Source organism: Naegleria lovaniensis (assembly GCF_003324165.1).
Source record: "Naegleria lovaniensis strain ATCC 30569 chromosome Unknown tig016, whole genome shotgun sequence".
In the NCBI taxonomy this organism is placed as follows: domain Eukaryota; phylum Heterolobosea; class Eutetramitea; order Acrasida; family Naegleriidae; genus Naegleria; species Naegleria lovaniensis.
This window is the reverse complement of record NW_025407838.1, coordinates 666,610-689,388: the sequence shown is the minus strand read 5'-3', so window position 1 is coordinate 689,388 and position 22,779 is coordinate 666,610. Positions and strand designations below refer to the sequence as shown.

General features: G+C 36.6%; 6 protein-coding genes across 6 annotated transcripts; 4 read left to right on the top strand and 2 right to left on the bottom strand.

The window, feature by feature from the left end:
• On the top strand, positions 1 to 383 carry C9374_002880 (uncharacterized protein; the record flags this gene model as incomplete). The annotated part of the gene is made up of 1 exon (XM_044692346.1): positions 1 to 383. A coding segment is annotated over one exon (383 nt), but the record flags the coding sequence as incomplete, so codon positions are not given.
• Positions 384 to 4,459: 4,076 nt separating this feature from the next.
• On the top strand, positions 4,460 to 6,019 carry C9374_002879 (uncharacterized protein; the record flags this gene model as incomplete). The annotated part of the gene is made up of 3 exons (XM_044692344.1): positions 4,460 to 4,493; positions 4,570 to 4,705; positions 4,765 to 6,019. The coding sequence occupies 3 exons, from the start codon at positions 4,460 to 4,462 to the stop codon at positions 6,017 to 6,019; spliced, it is 1,425 nt and encodes a 474-aa protein (XP_044550425.1).
• A 1,343-nt stretch (positions 6,020 to 7,362) lies between these two features.
• On the bottom strand, positions 7,363 to 8,523 carry C9374_002878 (uncharacterized protein; the record flags this gene model as incomplete). Its single annotated transcript, XM_044692343.1, has 3 exons — positions 7,363 to 7,989; positions 8,069 to 8,457; positions 8,514 to 8,523. 3 exons carry the CDS (start codon positions 8,521 to 8,523, stop codon positions 7,363 to 7,365), a joined length of 1,026 nt encoding a protein of 341 aa, XP_044550424.1.
• Positions 8,524 to 8,923: 400 nt separating this feature from the next.
• C9374_002877 (uncharacterized protein) lies at positions 8,924 to 10,429 on the top strand (the record flags this gene model as incomplete). The annotated part of the gene is made up of 2 exons (XM_044692342.1): positions 8,924 to 9,799; positions 9,857 to 10,429. 2 exons carry the CDS (start codon positions 8,924 to 8,926, stop codon positions 10,427 to 10,429), a joined length of 1,449 nt encoding a protein of 482 aa, XP_044550423.1.
• A 289-nt stretch (positions 10,430 to 10,718) lies between these two features.
• C9374_002876 (uncharacterized protein) lies at positions 10,719 to 11,885 on the top strand (the record flags this gene model as incomplete). Its single annotated transcript, XM_044692341.1, has 2 exons — positions 10,719 to 10,863; positions 11,068 to 11,885. 2 exons carry the CDS (start codon positions 10,719 to 10,721, stop codon positions 11,883 to 11,885), a joined length of 963 nt encoding a protein of 320 aa, XP_044550422.1.
• A 91-nt stretch (positions 11,886 to 11,976) lies between these two features.
• C9374_002875 (uncharacterized protein) lies at positions 11,977 to 22,672 on the bottom strand (the record flags this gene model as incomplete). Its single annotated transcript, XM_044692340.1, has 14 exons — positions 11,977 to 19,949; positions 20,026 to 20,155; positions 20,198 to 20,316; positions 20,379 to 20,388; positions 20,438 to 20,587; positions 20,639 to 20,816; positions 20,870 to 20,942; positions 20,994 to 21,305; positions 21,363 to 21,439; positions 21,492 to 21,637; positions 21,760 to 22,001; positions 22,076 to 22,224; positions 22,276 to 22,460; positions 22,538 to 22,672. The coding sequence occupies 14 exons, from the start codon at positions 22,670 to 22,672 to the stop codon at positions 11,977 to 11,979; spliced, it is 9,879 nt and encodes a 3,292-aa protein (XP_044550421.1).
• Between the last annotated feature and the right edge of the window lie 107 nt (positions 22,673 to 22,779).

The window sequence follows — 22,779 nt, the reverse complement described above, 5'->3', positions numbered from 1 at the left end:
CCAAACCCAAACCCAAACCCAAACCCAAACCCAAACCCAAACCCAAACCCAAACCCAAACCCAAACCCAAACCCAAACCCAAACCCAAACCCAAACCCAAACCCAAACCCAAACCCAAACCCAAACCCAAACCCAAACCCAAACCCAAACCCAAACCCAAACCCAAACCCAAACCCAAACCCAAACCCAAACCCAAACCCAAACCCAAACCCAAACCCAAACCCAAACCCAAACCCAAACCCAAACCCAAACCCAAACCCAAACCCAAACCCAAACCCAAACCCAAACCCAAACCCAAACCCAAACCCAAACCCAAACCCAAACCCAAACCCAAACCCAAACCCAAACCCAAACCCAAACCCAACCATCTCCTCACCATGTAGATGCATTCATATCATTTTTACGTTGTGGTGTTCTTCAACGTAATCGTTTGTTGTCTTCGTCCTCTGAAAAATCTCACAATATCCAACAATTCATGTAATCTTTGACGTCAACAACAAAAATTAACTTGTTAGTTCAGCTCTACAACATCAAAAACAAGGGTATTCCTGATTTCATTCCTTGATAGCAACTATTCATGGAGATATCTCCAAATGTTCGTTTCACCCTTGAAAAATTTCTTCTTGATTTTGAGTAGGTGATAGGTTGAGCGCTTTCGTCTTTCAAATATTACAGAACAACTCACATAATCGATTCATCATCATGTAGACATCTTCGACATCACATAGTATTGCTTTTTAAGCAAATTCATGGTTGTACTCTTCACTACAACACACATTGTCATGTTCACTGCTTCCACTCTGATCATGGTTCTTTCACAAGTCATTCTCATCAATTTAAATCTAATAACAATATTCCACACAGTGAGTTATGCAATATATTTAAATTAAAGATGATATCAATTAGTATTTATCGAAATAGAGCCTCACTTCAAGTTTTGGCTTGACTTTTCTATCATTTTGAACTTTGAAATTTTTTAAAAATATTCCACCTCCAGCGACAAACTGACTCTCCAACATAGGAGCTGATTCATTCAACAGGTACATCACTGTTCATGTCACAAACAATACAAATACTCTAAAAATCTCACACACACACTACACTCTACGTTTAATTAGCAGGTGAATATCATGTCAAGCAACATCACCCTCACGGACACACTCAGCAGTTAGGATTACCACAATTCCGCGTCAGGAGTCAGTCATCAACACACAAGCATAATATTAGTGTTCTACATGGTGATTAACACTTCACATATCAATTTGAGACACAATTGATCAGTATTTATTGAAAAAGAGCTTTATTTCATGTTTTCGCTGGACCTCTCTATCATTTTGAACTTGGAAATTTTTGAGTCCAAAATATTTTTTAAAAAAATTTCAAAGTCCTCAAAAACCTGACTGCTTGAGACAGGAGCTGTTCTGTTCAACATATGATTCGAATTTCTCGTCACAAACAACGGATGCATACTTAAACACTCATGAACGACGTGTATTTCAAGTTTCGTCTCTTGGTGACCACCATGACTATCATAGGACTCACTCTTCACATAACATACCGTGGTGGTGATCATGGACATGGACAAGCGTTACAAATGTCATAATATGCTTTAAGTGATGTATACAACATGATATTATAATATCTTGCATCATATAACTATGTGTTACTAATGGTGTCCGTCTCCTCCCAGTGATTGGTTTTTTCGCTGAGGCTACTATAGGTAGTTCACTTTGGGAAGAGACAGGATCCGACAGAGGTTGAGTCAACCCTTCTAAATTGATATATCTATCATTCGTAAGGGATACTATCATAATCCAGTTATCTGGGATGGTTCCATGTCTGCGTCTGACTTTGGACCATATCGACTTTGGAGCTAAAAAAGCTACGCTCACGAACTTTCAGCGAAAATCTGCGTTTTTTATTTTTCTCTAGAATGACATGTCAGCGGTAATAATGACGCTAGATTCGTTCTTATACTGTTGGATAAGAGCATAATATTGAGTTTAATAATTGAAATTAAATTTTAGTCTTCCCTACGTGGGTCAAAACCCCAAACCCAACCCCAAAACCCTCACACCATCATGACAAGCATGTTTATCAACTTGAATGAACGTTCAAACAACTATGTTTCATCTCATCACTCTTCATGAACAACTTTGAACACTCATTCATTTGGTGATAACAACGAACATGGTAGACGTATCCAATACGGTTGAAGGACACATCTACAATCACTACAAATGATTTCAATCATGATTCCGTAATCACAACATCAAACAACACTGATCAGTCACATCAACATTTTTTTGGATAAATTCTAAATGCGGAAGTATAGGGTCAGTAAATCCAGACAAAATTCAAAATCAAGATGACATGAACATTGACGCATATCAACCACATACACCATACATTTCACATGCACTGATCATGAAAATCACTGAATTAATTCTTTATTTTCAACGTAGCCATCATGAATCAACACAGGCTATCCATGAAAAAGTGTCAAATGTGACATAAATGAATCCTTCCATCACACAATGAATCACAACACTCCACAACATCAATAATTACACAATAGAACAAGATCAACACACGAATGATTGCTACAACTCAAGGAAAGAACCATGTCTCACATTGTAATGCACTTCATGACGAAATCTTCTAAGGTGCTCAACAACAATACATTCTAGACATGAACAAATACAACAATTAATGTCAATGTGTTGAATTCCATCCCAGCAACAGTAAAAAACTGTCTGTATCACTCTCCTGACAACTCTTCAAAAATTAATTAATAATCATTTTCTTCACTTCTCAGGTGTCTCATAACAAAATCAACTCATATAGATAAATTCCACAAATTTCAAAATAACAGTATCCTAGTGTGCACAATCATAAAAAATCACTGTGATATTCTTGTAATTGTTCAATATCGTAATATCATGTGAAAAAGAAAAATGAATTGAAAGAGTGAGACACCACTTCCACAAATTGATGAATCAGTGAGTACAACCAAGATGGATGTGTCATACTCATCATGATGAACATGTTGATGTGTATTGCTCATGACACAATCGCTCTTGGAAGGATATGGTATCACACCTCTACAACATTCATCATGATACTCCGCCAATAATGATCATATCCATCATCAACAGTCATAGAAATACTCTCCACAATGTATTATACAACATTGCAATCATCGGTTTATCGAAAAACTTAATCAATCAATTGTTATAAAATGATCATTCAATCATACAACAATACATACCAACAACAATTCATCATGATCACATTCAACCACTCACAATCACATGAAACACTTCTACAATGATGATCATAACGTGTCATGATGATAGAATGAATGACATGAACAAAAGAGGAGAGTTATACCCTTCCTCAAGAAATGATCATTTCCGAGAAAAGCGAAGTGCTCCCGTTCAATGAAACAATCATGTCAATGAATAAAACTGATGATTTGTTGTTTGAATGATCAGAACATCCATCCATATCAACTTCATGTAGTTATGTGAAGTACTTGTCTCGATCGTACTTTTCAGTACTACCATAGAGCCACCATCACACTTCACATCACACAAAGTCATGAAATGACCATCACTTTGAAATGAATCAACGATCAATTCTATGGTTTCTGATCACTGTAACAACATTCCGATCATCAGATTCATTCCATGATCATCATATCCAACGGAAGCAGTTCACTACAATTCTAACCGCTACTATTTGATGATTATCATTTCCATGTGTATTCATACACACAAAATATTCCTGATGAATGTTGACCATGATGTGCACATTTGATGTGATCAATATAAATATGACATGATGATGAATGGAAACATGACCCGATGTTGATGATAATCACCTCAAAAATGCAGGGAGTTTTGGCTTCATTTTTTTTTAATTTTTTTTTGAAAAATTTTCATTTCATTTTTGACCTCGATGAAACTCCTTCAAACTTGATTTTCTCGAAAACTACCCTAAACCTGATCGAATGCTCTATCATGACCCCCATTATTTTCGTGAGATCTACAAAAAAGGTGTCGCTTAAATTCTATCAAAAATTTGACACCTGTTACCATTTGTTGAACGACTCAACCAGCTTAGCTCACTATCCAATGATGTCGCTAGCACGAATATACTACTCTTCAAAATCTATCGAATGATGTGCTTGGATCATGCTCAACATCAAAGATGACGAAAACCCCGACCATGCAAAAGAGGTCTACTTTAAGCGAATACAGTTCAATAACTACCCTTAATTAATGGATGAAAGTCATGTCAACACATAGATATACCTCCATACACGATCTTTAAAAAAAAATTAAAAATCCCATCATTAAGCATATTAAGCATGTCGAAAAATTAAGATTAAAAGTCAAGCGGGTCACCTATCCAAACCCTGTTTAGTTTGTGTCTATCATTACCTACCACCAACATGGATCCATCACATTGTAGTAAACCAACCGCCAGTAAGAGTACTGATCAAGGTCACCATAGCAATAGACCTGTAGCTAGCTCTAGTTCTGAATCAATCTCCACATGAAGCTCATCACACTGAAACCGAAGAATACCATGAGAAGAAATCTCATCGTAGAGAAGAGCTTGATGAAGAAGACAATGAAAATGTTGAAGAAGAATTCAACCTCCTCAATCAAAAATATGGCCCATTTACAGTGGACAGGTTTGCCTCCAAAGACAACCGCCATTTAATCAAATTCAATTCTTGGAATCATCATCAAGATGCTTTCAACGAGGATTGGAATCAAGACAACAATTACATGGTTCCTCCTCTTTCCCTGATTCCTCAAACCATCTTGAAAATCATCAAGAACCAAGCGAAGGGTTTATTGATTATTCCCAATTGGAGCAGCTCTTGGTGGTATCCACTACTGCTAAGAATCTCAGTCAAGACAGAACCATTTCATCCAAAGATGCTTATCAACAAGCAATCTTCAGAGCTATTGAAAAACTCAAAATGGACCGAGTTCTTAGCAATGAAAGTGAACGGAGAACTCTATTAACTGAAGGTTATAGACGTCTTTGTATTGAAACTGAATATTCCAGTAATTACATTTTCAATCTAAGGAGATGTTTTAAAAGATATCAAAATTATAGATTTTGGTATCAACTTCCGTTCACTTATGAGTCCGGAGAAGAATTTATCTATCATGAATTAGATTCTGGAAAAGGTTGGGAAATCCCTTTAATCAAAACTTCTCTTTCCTTTTTCGCCTTTTTATTGAAAATTCCATTTGAATGGAAAGAAGAGATTGATTCTATTATTCGTGGAGCCAACAAATTGTATAATAGAACCCAACGACATACAAAAGAAAGAGAACCATTATTAATTGAACACATATCCAGATTCAATTCTATGTACAATCCAATTTCTCAAGAAGACAAATTCGACAAGCTACTAATTTTGGTAACTCTAGTCATTGGTTTCAGAACACTTTTCAGACCGAGTGACTTGGCATCAATGAAATGGTCTGATGTTGAAGTGGATAAACCTCATTTTAACTGGATTACCATTAAAGATTGGTGGTATAAGACTGATCAAGATGGTAGGAATCATAATGTAGTGGTTATTGAACCTGCAAAGAACACTTTAATATGCCCAGTTGCAATCATTAAGCAGTACATTGCTGAAGTTGAAAATATCAAACATCCTAACAGTCCGTTCCTTTCTCAAAAGGATAACTTGTTCTTAACAAGGGACGATATTTGCTATTTTCTTAAATTCCTTTGCAAGGTTCTCAATATCAAAGATCACCTAACAGGCCATTCAATGAGAATTGGTAGTGCAACCAAAATTACACAAGAAGGTGAACATTTTGATATTGTAGAGTTTGCTGGTAATTGGAATTCTCTATCATATAGAGCTTATATTAAGAGTATTGCTTTAGCAAACAGAGGTCTATCCTCAACGATTTTCAAAGAGAATTCACAACCAAATGCTCAATCCTTGCACCCTCTGAACCAAACCAATTTGTAAATATTATTACTATAGTTTCTTTACATAGACTGTAACACGAACGTGTTTAAGTTTGTAAAAAACTATTTTAGTAATAATATTGATCAAAACATTGCTCAAAAAATTGTTTAGTTTGTGTCTCCCTCCCTTATTTAGTTACCTCCCCTTATCAGCAATTTGCAATGTTTTTTTCATTCCAAGGATTACGCATTTCTTTCTCTTTGTCACACATATTCACATATTCACTCACTTTCACACATACACAACTATCGACACCTTGTGTCATTAATGATCTCAGTAGAGATTACCAATTATTCATAATAGTTGGTTGTCTGATATCATGTATCAGATTTATATCACTTTTGAGATTTTGAGATTTGTACATCATCATTATCTTGCTTCCAGTTTGTATCCTTTATTTCCGGTAAGGATAAAGGAGATATCTCAGGGATATCTTGTTGCTTAAATGGAAGCCTTTATTTTATTCATTAACTATTTTTTATTTAATGACTGATTTATTTAACATTTCTTCAATGACTCACGTGTGAAGTTAGAAATATTTGGTAAGTCAGTTTTTGTTCAATACAAGTACTTGGTTTCCTTTGGCCTTGTCATTCAGGTCCTGTTTTAATTTCTAACTTCAAGAGTATCATAAATCGAAGGTAGTTAAAAGACGGCATGTCATCCATTCCTTTTAACTAGGCAGAGATTTTTCACAATCTGGTTTGTTGTGTTTTTTCATCTCTGTGATTTGTGATACTCTCCCTCGATACCAATCTATATTGGTTTATTACCCTTACTTTAAGGGTTCATTCACTAGTTAGACAGAGCTAAACATGTTAGAGTATCTCTAATAGAGCTAATAAACAATTTGTAAATATTATTACTATAGTTTCTTTACACAGCAAAAACAGTGAGCGCTAAGAACAGTAGAGCTATTGCGAATGAAGCAACAGGGAGAAATGTCTTGTCATGGTTGATTGGGTTCGTTCTCATTTTCCTTATGGTGGCTAATTAATGACTGCTAGTTCAATAAAGAGGGTTATTGGAATGAGTTCATTGTCCATCAAATAATATTGTCAATCACACCCAACATTGAAAAAAAAGCGTGTTAAGCTGTCAATGATTCAAATTCTGAATTTGTCTGGAATACCATTTCGCAGAATTTTTCACATGTCGTGTTAAATTCGAGTCCTTGTAATCGACATAAATAATGCCAAACCGTTTGGAATATCCATCACTCCATTCGTAATTATCCAACATGGACCATACATAATATGCCTTCACAGAGACCTTATCTTTGAAAATGGACATGGATATTTGTTTCAAATATTCCTTAATATAATTTAAACGAAATGTATCATTCAATGGCTCACATAACGAGAGGTGTAATGATTCAATCCAATAAAATCAAAGCTCTTTGCTAATATCTGTTGTTCTTCAATGGTAAACTCAGGAAGGCGTTCTTTGCCTACTAAATCTTTCATGACTTGTGGATAATCTCCAAAAACAATAGGATCAGCAAACCAACCAAGATCAAATAATTGTTGTCGTTCTGCTGCTTCAATATCCAATGGATCATTTTCATTGAGTGGTTCGTTATAATTTGAATTTAAAGCAATACCTATTTTTCCCTGTTGTATTGACTGATATTTTGAGCGATAAATTTTAACAGCATGAGCATGAGCAAGTAATTGATGATGTGCAGCCAAATATGGTTCAGTTGAGCTGTTGCCATATGTTCTGCTGTTTACACTTGAATCATTGTTTTCACTTTTATCTGGAGTGCGTATTCCTGGAGCATTAACACCAACTCCATAACCCAACCATGCCACCACCCATGGCTCATTTAACGTAATCCACAACTTGACACGGTCTCCGAACAATTGAAAACATAAATCCGCATAATCACAAAACGCAGAGATTGAAACATTCTTATTGAGCCAGCCTCCAAATACAGACTCTAAATATTGAGGGTAATCCCAATGAAACTTGATGTTGAAATATGAGAGAGTGCCAATGAAGAGTGAGTATTATTCCAACAATCCTTGTGAATGTGAACAAACCTACCAAAGTGATCATCACGTTAATTCCTTTTGAAATTAAATAATTAATTTCCATATTATAATGATCAATTCCTTGTTGATTAACTCCTCCCGATAACAATCCATTTGGTAAAATCCTTGTCCATGAAATTGACATTCTATAATTTTTAATTCCCAAATCATACAACAAATCGACGTCTTGTCTCACTTTATGGTAATGATCATCGGCCACATCTCCTGTATCACCATTTGCAGTTTTTCCAAGTGTATGTGAGAACTCATCCCAAATACTCATACCCCTTCCATCATCATTGTAGGCCCCTTCAATTTGATAAGCTGCTGTGGCTGTTCCGAAAATAAAATCAGAGGGGAAGGGAATTATATTATCATTCTCAAGCAATAGGAGATCTTGATCTGAATTTTGTTTGGGTCTGAACAATATGAACGAGATCAAAGAAAGCGAGACATACTTGAAGTCATTTTTTCATAGTTTGGGTTGACGCATACGGTGCAGTTTGTTGCCCCATCATTTTGTGGTTTTCAGTGCAGGAATGACAATTGAGCTGAAATACGTCAAAGACAATGCCATGGTTTTACACTGGTTGTTTCATTCCACAAGAGATATCATGACTTTCCCATTCTCATTCGAGAGATTCATCTTGTCTATTTTGCACGAAATGACATCTTGAGAATGGACACATTCACCAAAACCTGGAGATGTTTTACAGATCTAGTCTTCACTCGCATTGTGTCATTGACAAATTTGTTCCTGTCAGAGTTCATTCTTGCTCTCCTTCGCCTAACCATTGTGACATTAATTTTCAACAAAAACAATCATCCGACTCTCCCTGCTGGTTCAATATCTCTTCATCGGTTACCAATGCCGTTCAAGACTGACGGGTTGCTCTTTGAATCTTTCCTTACAACCACCATGTATCACATGTTGCAACAGAGCAACAACAACAACTCTTCATCATCTGCGAATACCAGCTCACAACAACCTCCTCCCATCACACTAGGACAATTAGACAAGCTATCTTTCTCCATTCCCGACCTTATATTAGCTTCCCTGCTTGCATGTACTCTCCTACTAGTGACCATCTTTATCATCCTCTTCAACACGTGTTGGCAAAAGAAAGCTTTACGATCATCCAAAGGACACCATCACTCCGAGAATGCCATGAAACGAAATCAACGAATCATGATTGGTCTGATCCTTCTCCTCGTTCTCGTTCAAGCACTCGGAATGACTTGTCGATGTATTTACACTTCCATCAACATGTCCATTGTTTCTCTTGCACGACAATTTGTTTCCACTCATTACCCTACCAACAGTACACTCTATATGGAAACCTTTCTCTATGAGAATAGCTCTCTCATCATTACGGATGCCAATATTCCATACTCTCATCTCGTGGGAATGAATGTGGCCAATACTCTCGAGTTGTTGTTTACCTTATCGAATTTGAGTGTTCTCATGTCCATCATGTGCTTTATTGGTAATGTGTTCATTCGGACCGTGAAATTAGCCAATGCTCAAGAATCATTCCTAGGTGCTGGCTACAAGACTGCAACATTCATCTTTAATGTTTCAACAGTTATATTTTCCTTAACAGTGTTGGCAGTGGTATGGACAGTTGCCATCATGTCCTCCTTCATCCGATTGAAATTAGTTCAGGATATTCAAATTTACTTGTACGTCATTGGATTTCTGATCTTTCTCTTCCAAATATTACTCCAATTAGCTGCAACCATTGTAAGTATTCTTACATGTATTTTTTTGTAAAGTACTTACCTTCATGAACACGACAAGGCCATTTCCTTCAAAGTTTTACAAGTTATCAACTCGAATCGTTCCAAACACATCAAAAACAACTCTCAAATGAAACGTGCCTTCATTAAGGTCGTGATTTTACAAGTGACTCTCACGCTGAGTGCCTTGCTTCAAATTATTGCTGTGGCTTTTGGTGCTGTCATTTCCGAATGGAAATATTTTAGTTTGTTTTATTTGGTATTGAATAATTTGGGAATTTTAATATTTGCAGTGGTGGCATTGGCCTTGTATCATCCCATCTTTCATTTTGGAAATACCAAAGAGCAACCAATTCCCACCTCGGACTATCCGTATCATGAAAGTATTTATAGTACGAGAAAACGAAATTCAAGTGCATTGCCGAATTCGACTGTTTCTTCGACAACGAGTACAAATGCTGCAACCGTGAATTCTCCATGTTTGAATGGAGCAATGGAAACAACAGACTCCAACTCGCATAGTTTGAATGCTCCTTCTTCAACTTTACAAGAGCAACAACAATTTGAAACACCTCCTTTCGAAAATGGGACGCCATGCCGTCCTGTCATCAAAAGTGAAGACGCTCATGTATGAAATTTGTTACAGCAACAAGTGGATTTTAATACTAATTTTTATCGAAACATAATCAATATGTTTTGAATGAATTGAGGAAATGACAGGAGTAGGAAGTTGAACTGTTGCAAGTTCCCTCACTGAGCTTTCTCGGATTTGTTCAAAACCTTAATATTCGAATGGAACCATTCTCGATCCAACGAACAATCTTGTCACAGACTGAATAAATGATGGCTTCCTTTTTTAGAAATTTGATATGGAACAAGACCTTTTGTTCTTTAAAGGACACAGGAAAAACCAACAGAAAAAAATGAATCTATTCAAATTAAAGAGTACAACATCCACGCATGAATTTGTGCCAGATGTCACACACATCGCTATCAAAAACTGGACCAGCGAGAATTTCAAACATTGGCTGATGAGTGAAAAATATGACCAAAAAACTGTCATTGATGGTATGTTTTCCACGCAATCTTGTATTCAATCATTCAATACTCTACGTTTTACGTGGAAATAATTGAAATAATATTCATTCCGACATCATTTGATGATTATTTTTCATTTGAATCTATCTCATTGAATCAATTTCAAATTTTATATTAAATATTTAAAACATGTCCAAATGCATGGACATTCGACACTCATGGCTCAACATACAGTCCTCATGAAACAACAACTCACTGGAAATGCCATTCTCTGTTTAACCAAAGATTTAACTGAATTCAAAGTTCCAACAGGAGCTGCCATTTCCATTATTGCCAAATTGGACAAACTCAGACAAGAACAAGAAGAATGGATGCAACAACCTCAAACCAAACAACTCTTTTCCTTGTCCTATCCGTCTGCAACAACCACAACAGAACCATTTTCAAATTCGGAAAATCATGAATCTATTTCTGTTGTGGATTCTAATGAGAATGTTGATTCACAAACTTCTCCGAGAGCAATTCCAAAACAACCTCAAACTCCAACTGTTCAGCCCATCATTCATCATGCTGAACAAGATCATCCTGGGTCGAGCATGCACTCACTGAGCGGTCATTCCTCAACAATTCAACAAATTTCTCCCCGTAATCATCATTGTGCTCAGGAAGAACAACTACACTCGACAGACAAAGTAAGTCCGAGAAGGGATCATCATCCTAAACCTTTGCCAACACTTCCTCATTCAGCATCATCTTCAACAAAACCAAATACTCCAATTCCTCCCATGAAGAGATCAAGTTCTGTTCAAGCGAATGGGACCAATCCAAACAACAACAGGCTGAATTCTTTCAGCACTACAACGACGACCACTACGACTCAGCAACAACAACCCATACTTCAACAGACTCAACAACAATCTCCTCGACAGACCCCTCCTCAATATCAACCACCTCCACAACAATCAAGTCCAACGAATGTGCAACAAGACCACAAGAATACGAGATCAAAGAAATTTGTAGATGCTGGCTTCTTCCCTGAGGATGAATTGTAGCAGTCGCAGAACTTGTTGTTAGTTGAGGTTTTATTTGAGGAGATCTTTGAGGAACGATTATGTAACACAACGTTACAGACTTCATCTCCTCTTACATTGAAAAGACATCCATTTGAATCAAATCAATTTGACTTTGCTCCACGGTATAAATAGATGGTTTTTTCTTGTTTTCTCTCTTTTTCTTGTACTTCTTCCTCAAAATGAATAGGACACACATGCAACACATGATGACGAGACACATTAGCAGCAGACCAACAGGTAAAAGGAACCACAAAAACGTGGTGCCAACGGTAGACGAAGAATTTTGTGGCTTTGGATGAGAAGATTTTTCTGCTTCTGGCAGATTATCAATTGAAACCTTGACATTTGTTGTAACTGTGGTGTCTTTGGTAATGGCAAACAAACCAAAATGGAGGCATTGACATGTCATCACTTGGTCAGTAATAGGCATCACTAAATTACAAGTTGTGTCAGAAATCCACATTCCCTGTTGGAGATATCTGCAGGAAAAGGTCTCCTCGATTTGTATCGTCTTGTTGAATAAGGTGCCATTGTTGTTAAATAATGTAGTACTGCTAGAAGCTTTCTTAATTTGGCCTGTAGTGTTTATGTCTATTACAGGAATAGAAACACTAATCTTACTATCATTAAGAGAGGGTGAGGCTATTTGTGATGATTCAATGGATACAAATACAAAATATTTGGAAACAAAGTAGGAATAAGTATCAACCGTGGTGTTCAAAGAGCCCGCTTGAGAGGAGCGTGGTAATGTGCTATTCCAATTATAAAAATCGTTCATAGTATAAACAACATGCTCGACAGGTGTTTTTGTTGATTTCTGATTGATCGATTGAATAATATTCTCTGGATATAAAACAGTTCGTTCCTTGTTAGAAGAATCCATGAAATATGGTACAACAAGGCTTGGGAAGTCTTTTCTCCACAATTTGTTAGTGGTTAGCGTGGAAAATTTTGCTTTCAAATGTACATTCTTCTCACCCACTTGCTGACCTCTCAGCAATAACTTTCCGACACACTGAATGATATTCAATAACTTCTCTTGAATATAAATGTAGGGACCATTATTTTTGTAGAGGATGTAATTGTAGATTGAGTTCATTGCCTCAATGATCAATTGGTCCACTCCATATGGTAATACTAGATTGGTAGTATTTAACGCAAGCTGAACAATATCTTCAGTAACTTCGACAACACTTGTTATGGATGAGTCATTAAATTCATCATAATTGAAAGTAAGAGATTGTAGACCATATGCTTGCAATGTCAAATACACGTCACTTAATTTCTCCAAACGATTTCTATTGGTATAGCTTGAAATAAATGTTTGTGTCTCATTGAACTTTAAGTCAATCAAGTATTGATAGGTACTTTTAGATACGCTACAATCACGTTTGAAGTAGCCTGTATTGCAATCACACATTTCTTTTTCTTCGTTGTAACTGCCTTGTCCATTACACTTGTCACTTGTGGTCATTCTTCTCCGTTGTACATTTTCATTCAGTTGCTTTAAAACTCCAATAGTTGTTCTTGAAATGGTTCCTGCATTGTAAATACTCTTGCCAGAATCTCCATCTCTTAAATTATTTTCAATCGTTTTCCATTGCATGGTCTTGGCCCGAAGTTCAGCCATGGAGATCACTTGTGGATTATAAATTTTAACATTGATATTTTTAGTGTTTCTACTCATGGTTTGAGGGTCAAAAACATCTAAAAATACCTTCATTGTATTTCCTTGGAAAGGCAATGGGAGTTTTGTGGAGTATCTTTCTCCTGCATGATAGAGTGGTACATTAGCCCCAGATCTATCGTCTACAAAGCCGAACGAGTATTCTACCAGTTTTGTTGGATTGTTACAATTAATACATTTGAATAAAAAATCGGTTTCTAAGGCCACTCCTTCTGTAGGGGTTAATGAACATATGCAAGAATTGGGACTTCGAGCTATTTGGAAGCGATGTGTTCGAGTTGCTGACAATGTTGTACGTAAATCAAGGGCAGTAAGAGAAACTGAATGATTAGAACCCTCTTCCAGCTTGGAAGAATCAATGAGTATGTAATCTGAATGATTGAGGCTCTTATCAGGCATTCTATTGATAAGTATTTCATCAATGTATTTTCCATTAAGAGCCCACTGTGTTAAAACATCATTTGCACTTGCAATGGAATATTGAATACTCAATATTGTGCCTTGAGTAATCGAGGGCTTGGAAGGTTTGATTTCAATAATGTTAATGATTGGAGAATTATCAAATGCAATCATAACACTGGATTGTGCGCTTCGTGTTCCTTTAGTTACTTTCAGAGAAATCTCAAGTTGCTCCGCATATTCGTTTGTTATTTGAATGGAGTTATTTTGGAAAACAGAAGCATCTGATAGTAATTGTTGAATGCTGTCCGAGCATAATCCATTGTAAACTACATCTCTGCACGTCCATTGATAAAATAAGGTGTCCGTAGTTTCATCCGGATCATTCATTTCAGCAATAATATTAATGGTAGATGATGTCAATTTTTCTGAAGAAATATCCAATATGAGGTCTTGTGGTACTGTATAAATGGTAACTAATTGCTCTGAGAGAAGAGAATTGTCGGTTACTCTTAAAAGTTGAAGAGCATATTGGTATGAACGTTCTCCAGAAAAGTAAAATTTGGAAATTAACAAATTATTGAAAGAGTCTGATTGGTAGTCGGTTTTTGGTCCACTCAGTTGTTTCCAAACCAATTTTACAGATGTGGCAAGGTCTCCATTATCGCATACAGGTAATTTCAGAGACTTCTTGATCAATAACGGAAGATCATTAGAGGTAATGTTAGCAATAACGTTCTTGCCAACAATTTCAATGGATGGAATGGGTGTTGGCTCTCTTTCAAATGTCACAGTTTTTGCAATACTCAAACTACCAGAGAATGTGCTTCGAACTTGCAATGAAATGGTATGAATACCGCTTTGCAATTGAGCGGAAGAGAGTTTGATTGTTGCGTTACCATTAATCTGGTTCAACATTTGTTGTAGTATAGATTGTGATGGTGATGACATTGCAGTCCAATTAAACCGTAATTCTCTTCCATCTCCAGAAAATGAAGCACTTCCATCCAATTCAATATCGTTACACAATCCAACACGTGTTGAAGAAATATCAACGAATGCCATCGGTTGTATGGGAGTTGTGGCTCCAATGACTTGTACGGATACATAATCAGACACGTTTACGCGAATGTTGAAAACATTTCTATTCAATCTAATGAACTGGTTGGGTAAAATCGAAGGATTTTCACCAAATCGAATCATGAATAGCCCGCTATCCTTGTGTGTCCATCCACAAATAGGGGATGTACCAAATTCATTAGATGTTAATTCTAACAACTTAGAACACTCAATATTGACACTACTGAAAGATGCTGGAGCGAACACATGGAATATTAATGCACTACCCAAGTCGTTGAATTGTGGTTGACCAACAAACTTGGTTGCACATTCCTCTCCATAATAACCGTTTAAGCACATGTCGCACCTATTGCCAGCCCAATAACCTTGTGATGACGATTGATAACATGAACATTGTCCATTCGCAATACAGGCTCCATGTCCAGAGCAGTTAGTTTCTTTGGAACAATAAATATCACATGACTGTCCAAAATAATTCTCTCTACATTCATCACAAAATCTTCCGTTCCAGTTGTCCCTGCATGCGCATTGTAAATTTTCACATTCTCCATGGTTATTGCATGTGGATGTAGAATTACATGTTGGAATATTACATTTTGGTCCAGTATGAGTTGGAAGACAACTCTCACAATTATAACCATACCAGAAGCCATCTTGTTCATTGCTCGAGCAGTTACAATAATTATAAGCAATGCATTGGCCATGTCCACCACAAACACTCGAATTTTGAGCGTCAATTCCAAAGCAACTTGTTAATTGGCAATATTCTCCAGAATATCCGTCGTTACATTTGCATCCTCCTTCACGAGTTGTGGAATTTAAAACGCAGTCTCCATTTCCGTTAGAACATACTCTTTGATCAGTTGAAGCAAAGTAACGGTTATTAGAACCTTTACATGACAAGTTTTCACATTCAAATCCATCGACTTTTAAAGAATATCCAGTGGATGTGACACAAGTACAGTGATTCGGAGTCATGCAAAATCCCTTTCCGCTGCAAACGCTTGCATTGTCTGACCCTAATTTGCCAAAACAAATTGGTGTATCACAAAATTGCCCACCATAATTATTTCCAGAGCATGTGCATGTATCAGGAGAGACACATTCACCATTTCCATTACAAACACGAGTGGAATCATTCGACAGGATGGAATTACAAGTAGCAAATTGGCACTGATCACCACTGTATCCGTTCATACATTTACATTTGTTGTGAGCAATGCATTGCCCATGTGAAGAGCAGGCTGAGCTTACGGTTGTAGAATTGATGCCAAAACATGTTGTCAGTTCACAATTAGTACCTTCATAAAACTCGTTACAGTCACAAGAGTTGAAATCAATACATTGACCAGAACCTGAGCAAACTGCACTTTCATTGCTTGAAATTCCGAAACAACTTGTGAGAGAACAATTTGTTCCAAAATAATTGTGGTCACAAGTACAATTATTGAAGCTGGTACATTGTCCATGTGAGTTGCAAGCATTAGAATCATTATTCCAACTATTGAAGCAAGAAGTAATGTTGCAGCTATCTCCAAAATAATTCTCATAACAAGTGCAATTGTTAGTACTGGAACAAAATCCATGACCACTACACACATTCCCATCTGTTGAGTTGATTCCAAAGCATTGAACATCAGCTACATAGTTGCTGTTATTAGCTGTAGAACCAGTCTCTACTCTAATAGAGCAATTGTTTCCTGTGTAATTTGTGTAGCAAGAGCAGTGATCAAACCTAGAACAGTTTCCATGGCCGTTGCAAACAAAAGGATCTGAACTATTGATACCAAAACAAGTTGTGGTTTCGCATTCTTGCCCAAAATAATTGAGAGAACAATTACATATATTTGGAGCTGTGCAGTTGCCATTACCATTGCATGTTGTCGTTTCATTCATTCTCACATAAAAGCAGTCATATGTGTTACAACTCTGACCATAGTATCCATTATTACACGCACAATAGTTTGGCAAGATGCATTCTCCGTTTCCAGAGCACGTGTTAGAGCTGTTGCCATACTGACCAAAACAAATTGGTACAGAACAGTTTGCACCCACCCAATCTGCATCACAATAGCACACATCTTTTGAAATACATTTTCCATGAGAGTTGCATGCAGAACTTCCTGATATGTTAAAACATGTTGACTCACTACAGTTACTTGCCAGCCATCCCGAAAAACATTCACATACATTGTTTGAGATGCAGTTACCGTTTCCTGAGCATGTATTAGCAGTGTCGTTGCCAATAATTCCAAAGCAATAGGGTATCGAACAATTTACACCTGCCCAACCATTATGACAATTGCAAACTCCATCATCTTGACATGTTCCATGTCCTCCACAAACATTTGAATTGTTTCTCGACAATCCATTGCAATATCTCAATGAACAGTTCATACCTTCATAAAATTCGTGACAGTCACACGAGTTGAAATCAATACATTGCCCAGAACCTGAGCAAACTGCACTTTCATTGCTTGAAATTCCGAAACAACTTGTGAGAGAACAATTTGTTCCAAAATAATTGTGGTCACAAGTACAATTATTGAAGCTGGTACATTGTCCATGTGAATTACACGCAGATGAGTCATTACCAATAATTCCAAAGCAATAGGGTATCGAGCAATTTACACCTGCCCAAACATTTTGACAATTGCAAACTCCATCATCTTGACATGTTCCATGTCCTCCACAAATATTTGAATTGTTTCTCGATAATCCATTGCAATATCTCAATGAACAGTTCATACCTTCATAAAATTCGTGACAGTCACACGAGTTGAAATCAATACATTGTCCAGAACCTGAACAAACTGAACTTTCATTGCTTGAAATTCCGAAACAACTTGTGAGAGAACAATTCAATCCAAAGTAATTCAAATCACATGTACAATTATCGAAGCTGGTACATTGTCCATGTGAGTTGCAAACTGATGTGTTATCAGATCTAACTCCAAAGCAAGTGGTGAGAGAGCAATTTGTTCCAAAGTAATTCAAATCACAGCTGCAATTATTGAAGCTGGTACATTGTCCGTGAGAATTGCAGGCAGATGAGTCATTGCCAATAATTCCAAAACAATACGGTATCGAGCAGTTTGAACCAACCCAACCATTATAACAATTGCAAATTCCATCGTCTTGACATGTTCCATGTCCTCCACAAACATTTGAATTGTTTCTAGACATCCCATTGCAATATTTAAACGAGCAGTTGTAGCCTTCAAACAATTCTTTACAATTGCAGGTATTAAAGTCAATACAGACACCATTACCTGAGCAACCATCGCTGTCGTTGCTGGCGTGCCCAAAACAAGTGGTGAGAGAACAATTTGTTCCAAAATAATTGTGGTCACAAGTACAATTATTGAAGCTGGTACATTGTCCATGTGAATTGCACGCAGATGAGTCATTACCAATAATTCCAAAGCAATAGGGTATCGAGCAATTTACACCTGCCCAACCATTTTGACAATTGCAAACTCCATCATCTTGACATGTTCCATGTCCTCCACAAATATTTGAATTGTTTCTCGATAATCCATTGCAATATCTCAATGAACAGTTCATACCTTCATAAAATTCGTGACAGTCACACGAGTTGAAATCAATACATTGCCCAGAACCTGAACAAACTGAACTTTCATTGCTTGAAATTCCGAAACAACTTGTGAGAGAACAATTCAATCCAAAGTAATTCAAATCACATGTACAATTATCGAAGCTGGTACATTGTCCATGTGAGTTGCAAACTGATGTGTTATCAGATCTAACTCCAAAGCAAGTGGTGAGAGAGCAATTCGATCCAAAATAATTCAAATCACAGCTGCAATTATTGACGCTGGTACATTTTCCAAGTGAGTTGCAAACGGAATTATTGTCAGATCTAATTCCAAAACAGGTTGTGATAGAGCAATTCGATCCAAAATAATTCTCATAGCAAGTGCAATTATCAAACCCATCACAAGATCCATGACCGCTGCAAACTAATGAATCATTTGACATCGTTCCAAAACATTTCATCAAATCACACTTGTCGCCATAGAAGTGAGGGTAGCACGAGCAACGGTCATTCTGCAAGCATTCACCATTGTTACTGCAAACAGAATTGTTATCAGATCTAATTCCGAAACAAGTTGTGAGAGAGCAATTTGCTCCAAAGTAATTATGGTCACATGTACAATTATTGAAGCTGCTACATTGTCCATGTGAGTTACATGCTAGAGAGGAGTTGGATTGCACGCCGAAACACAATGTAAACTCACATACATTTCCAAAATATGTTTCGTTACAAGCACAAGTATCTCGAAGAATACATGATCCATGTCCATTACAAACTTTTGTGTCGTTTGCCAATGTTCCATTACATATTGGAATTTCACATTGATTACCAATATATCCGTCATAACATGTACATTGATCTTTGGAAATACAATTTCCTTTGGACCCACATACAGATGATTCATTTGAAAATCTTCCAAAGCATGTAGTGATATTGCAAGAGTTTCCATAATAATCTTGCTCACACACACAACTATGCGGACTTGAACAATTTCCATTGCCGTTGCAGGTAGTAGGATCAGTACTTAAAACTCCAAAGCAAGTGGTAACGGAGCAATTAGCTCCAAAATAATTGGGAAAGCATTGACAATTGTTGGGAGAGCTACAATTTCCATTTCCTGAACAAACACTGGGATCAGAAGCTAAAATAGATGAGCATACTGGAACATCACAAAAATCACCCTGCCATCCGGTAGAACACACCAAATACATTCTTCTAATTCTATACGCTTCGAAAGTAATATATTCTTTTCTTTGAGATGACCATGCAATGCTGTAAATGTAAGTCAATGCTGTATTAATTGCATTAGCATTTTCAGCTGTTCAACAAGAAGAATTAAGTGATATTAAGTGTTATTATGATATTGAATTAAGCTCTTAAAATCATGCACTTACATGTACCCATTCCATTTCCAGCTACAGAATACAGATTTCCAACACTATCTATTTTCTTCAAGTATTGCTGTCCAGTTCCAAAAAATACTTCATTATTGATAGAAAATGCCCAACCCATATCAGCAACGTACTGTTAAAAGTAAGAATTATAGTTTGACATTCTATTACTTACTGACAACGATCTGCCAATAGTGTTTACAATTCCAGAATTGATATTATAAACTCTAATTTTGCTCAATGAGGTGTCCACGTAGTATAGAAGACCATTCGGTGTGATTTGAAGTGTTGTTCCTTAATTGTAGAAGATTCATGGTGGTTGAAAAATCGTTGTTGTTGTTTTGAAAAATACTTACCACATGTTACCTATATCATTCTCTATTAAAGTAACAAATATGTAGTAAAATAAACTTACACTTGATGCTGTTCCTAATATGTTATCTGTATTTGAACCTCCTCCTCCTACAACAGTATAAACTTTTCCATCTACTTTTGAAATTTTTCTTATTTTCTGATAGACAGAGAAATATAATTCTCCATCATAAAAAGCTACAGCACGAGGAAACTGCCCGAGTATGATTGTAACTCTTTTCCACATTTTCAAACATTAACTTACATTCAACCCACAAGCAGTTGGAGCAGTGCCATCAGCACAGTCTGTACTACTTCCTGATCCAGCAACCAAAATTATAATACCCGTTTGTTTTGAAACTTTTTTAATTGAGTAGGTTCCTTGTTCAGCAATAATCAAGTCTCCACTATCATCTATCGCAAGTCCACTTAGTTGGTTAAATCTGAAAGAGTATGAGAATTCGTGTTGGAAATTGTTAATATGTTTGAACTTTACCTTGCCATAATGGCTGGACCATTCAAACCAGCAGCAGAAGAAGGTGCTTGATATGATGAAATGAAACATTGTCCTAAATATTGACAAAAAGAGTCTCGTAAATGTAATTGATGAATAAACTTACCTGCATATGTTTTGATTAACTGGCTTGTCATGTTGTAAAATTTGATGCAAGCGGAATCTGATTCGCTGTAATAAAAGTTTCCATCACGATCCATCACTTGCGCTCTAAAAGAGCTAATTGGTGATTGTTTTGCAGGATTATAGTTTACAAAAATACTAGCAGTATTAATGATCGAGCTTAGAATAGAACCGGTATATTTTCTAAGTCTGGATCCAAAAGCTTCTGAGAAATAAATAACGCCAGCACTATCGATAGCAATACCACGCACATCCGCAAGCGCAACAGATGTACCAGATGTAATAGAGCCATCAGCTTGTTAATGATGAAAATGATGATTCCGTAACTAAATTTAATCTATAACAAACATACCTGTTGAGTAATATTGGCCAGTTCCCAGTACATGTGTAAAAGTACCTCCAGAAGAATATTTTGAAATGTAATAGTTTCTATGAGCAACTCAATTCAAGTCGACTTATTTTTGCTCATACTAATACTTACTGTGTAATATATAAATCTCCACTAATACTATCATAAAACATTTTAGAAGGATATGCAAGAGATCCAGTTCCTCCAGTTCCAACAAGTGTGTTCACTGTTGTCAATGTTCCACCATTATTTGTAATTTTTCGTACTCTGAACGTGTCCTTTTTTTCGAAGTATATTAGTAATGTCATAAAAAATTGAATTACTTACTAATACTAAAATGTTTCCTTGGTTGTCCTTAAATGTTCCTCGTTATCTAAAACAACAATTCAAAGACACTTACAATTTTCAAATCATATATTGAATTAAATAAGGTACTGCTAACAGGACTTCCCTCTACAACTGTACCACTACTTGCTCCTCCTGCTACAGTTGTTACTGCCAATGTTGAACCATCTACTTTTCTGATCCTAGAACCATCACATACATAAATGTCATCATTTGAATGAACAAATAGGCAAGATATTGAAGAAAATTTTGCAGACAATGGGTTAGTGTGGTCTATTGTTCCAGAAGAAGTACCTCCTATTGGAAGAAATATATGCACAACAATATTCGTTTGATGATGATTGCTATTATTCAACAACAACCTGACTTACCTGCCAATAAGCTAACATATCCAGTAGTCATATCAATTTGTCTAATGGCAGTATTTTCTCCTACAAGGAGCTTGGAATTCGATCTCCACCATGCAAGTCCATTTGGAGAATATAATGCTTGTGCATTTGCTGCTAGCCCCGTTGAAGTGCTACATAGAAGTAATGATGTGAGTCTGTATACATGAAACGCAATAACATACCTATAACCTCTAACCCCTGTACCAAGTACCGTAGTCACCATGTTGGTATTCAAATCAACCCTTCTTAGTCTATAATAGTCTGAATAGTAAATGAAGGATTGAGTGGGATCTAGCAACAAAGATAAGCCTCCGGACATGCCAGACTGAGATGAAGTCAAATTTTCTCCAGCAAAGCCATTCCCTCCCTATATCATATCGAATCCGTGTGATGATGAAAAAATTATTCTCATGTTCGCATGATGAATTGTTACAGGTAACCTACCGTGCCGGCAAGAGTTTCCATATAGTATTCGAAATTAGCACACTGTACCACCTTAGTATTGTGTAGTAGTAAGCAAAAAAGTAACGAGATTCCAACAAACAACGCTGGAAAAAATATGAGTCCCTTATTTTCCATTTTGAGGATTTTTTTTGTGTACAACAACACAGGTTGGCTTGCCACCAAACGAGTTTTCGAAATTTGAATATTCCTTTTTCGCTCTGCTCCTTGATAAGGCAAACCAG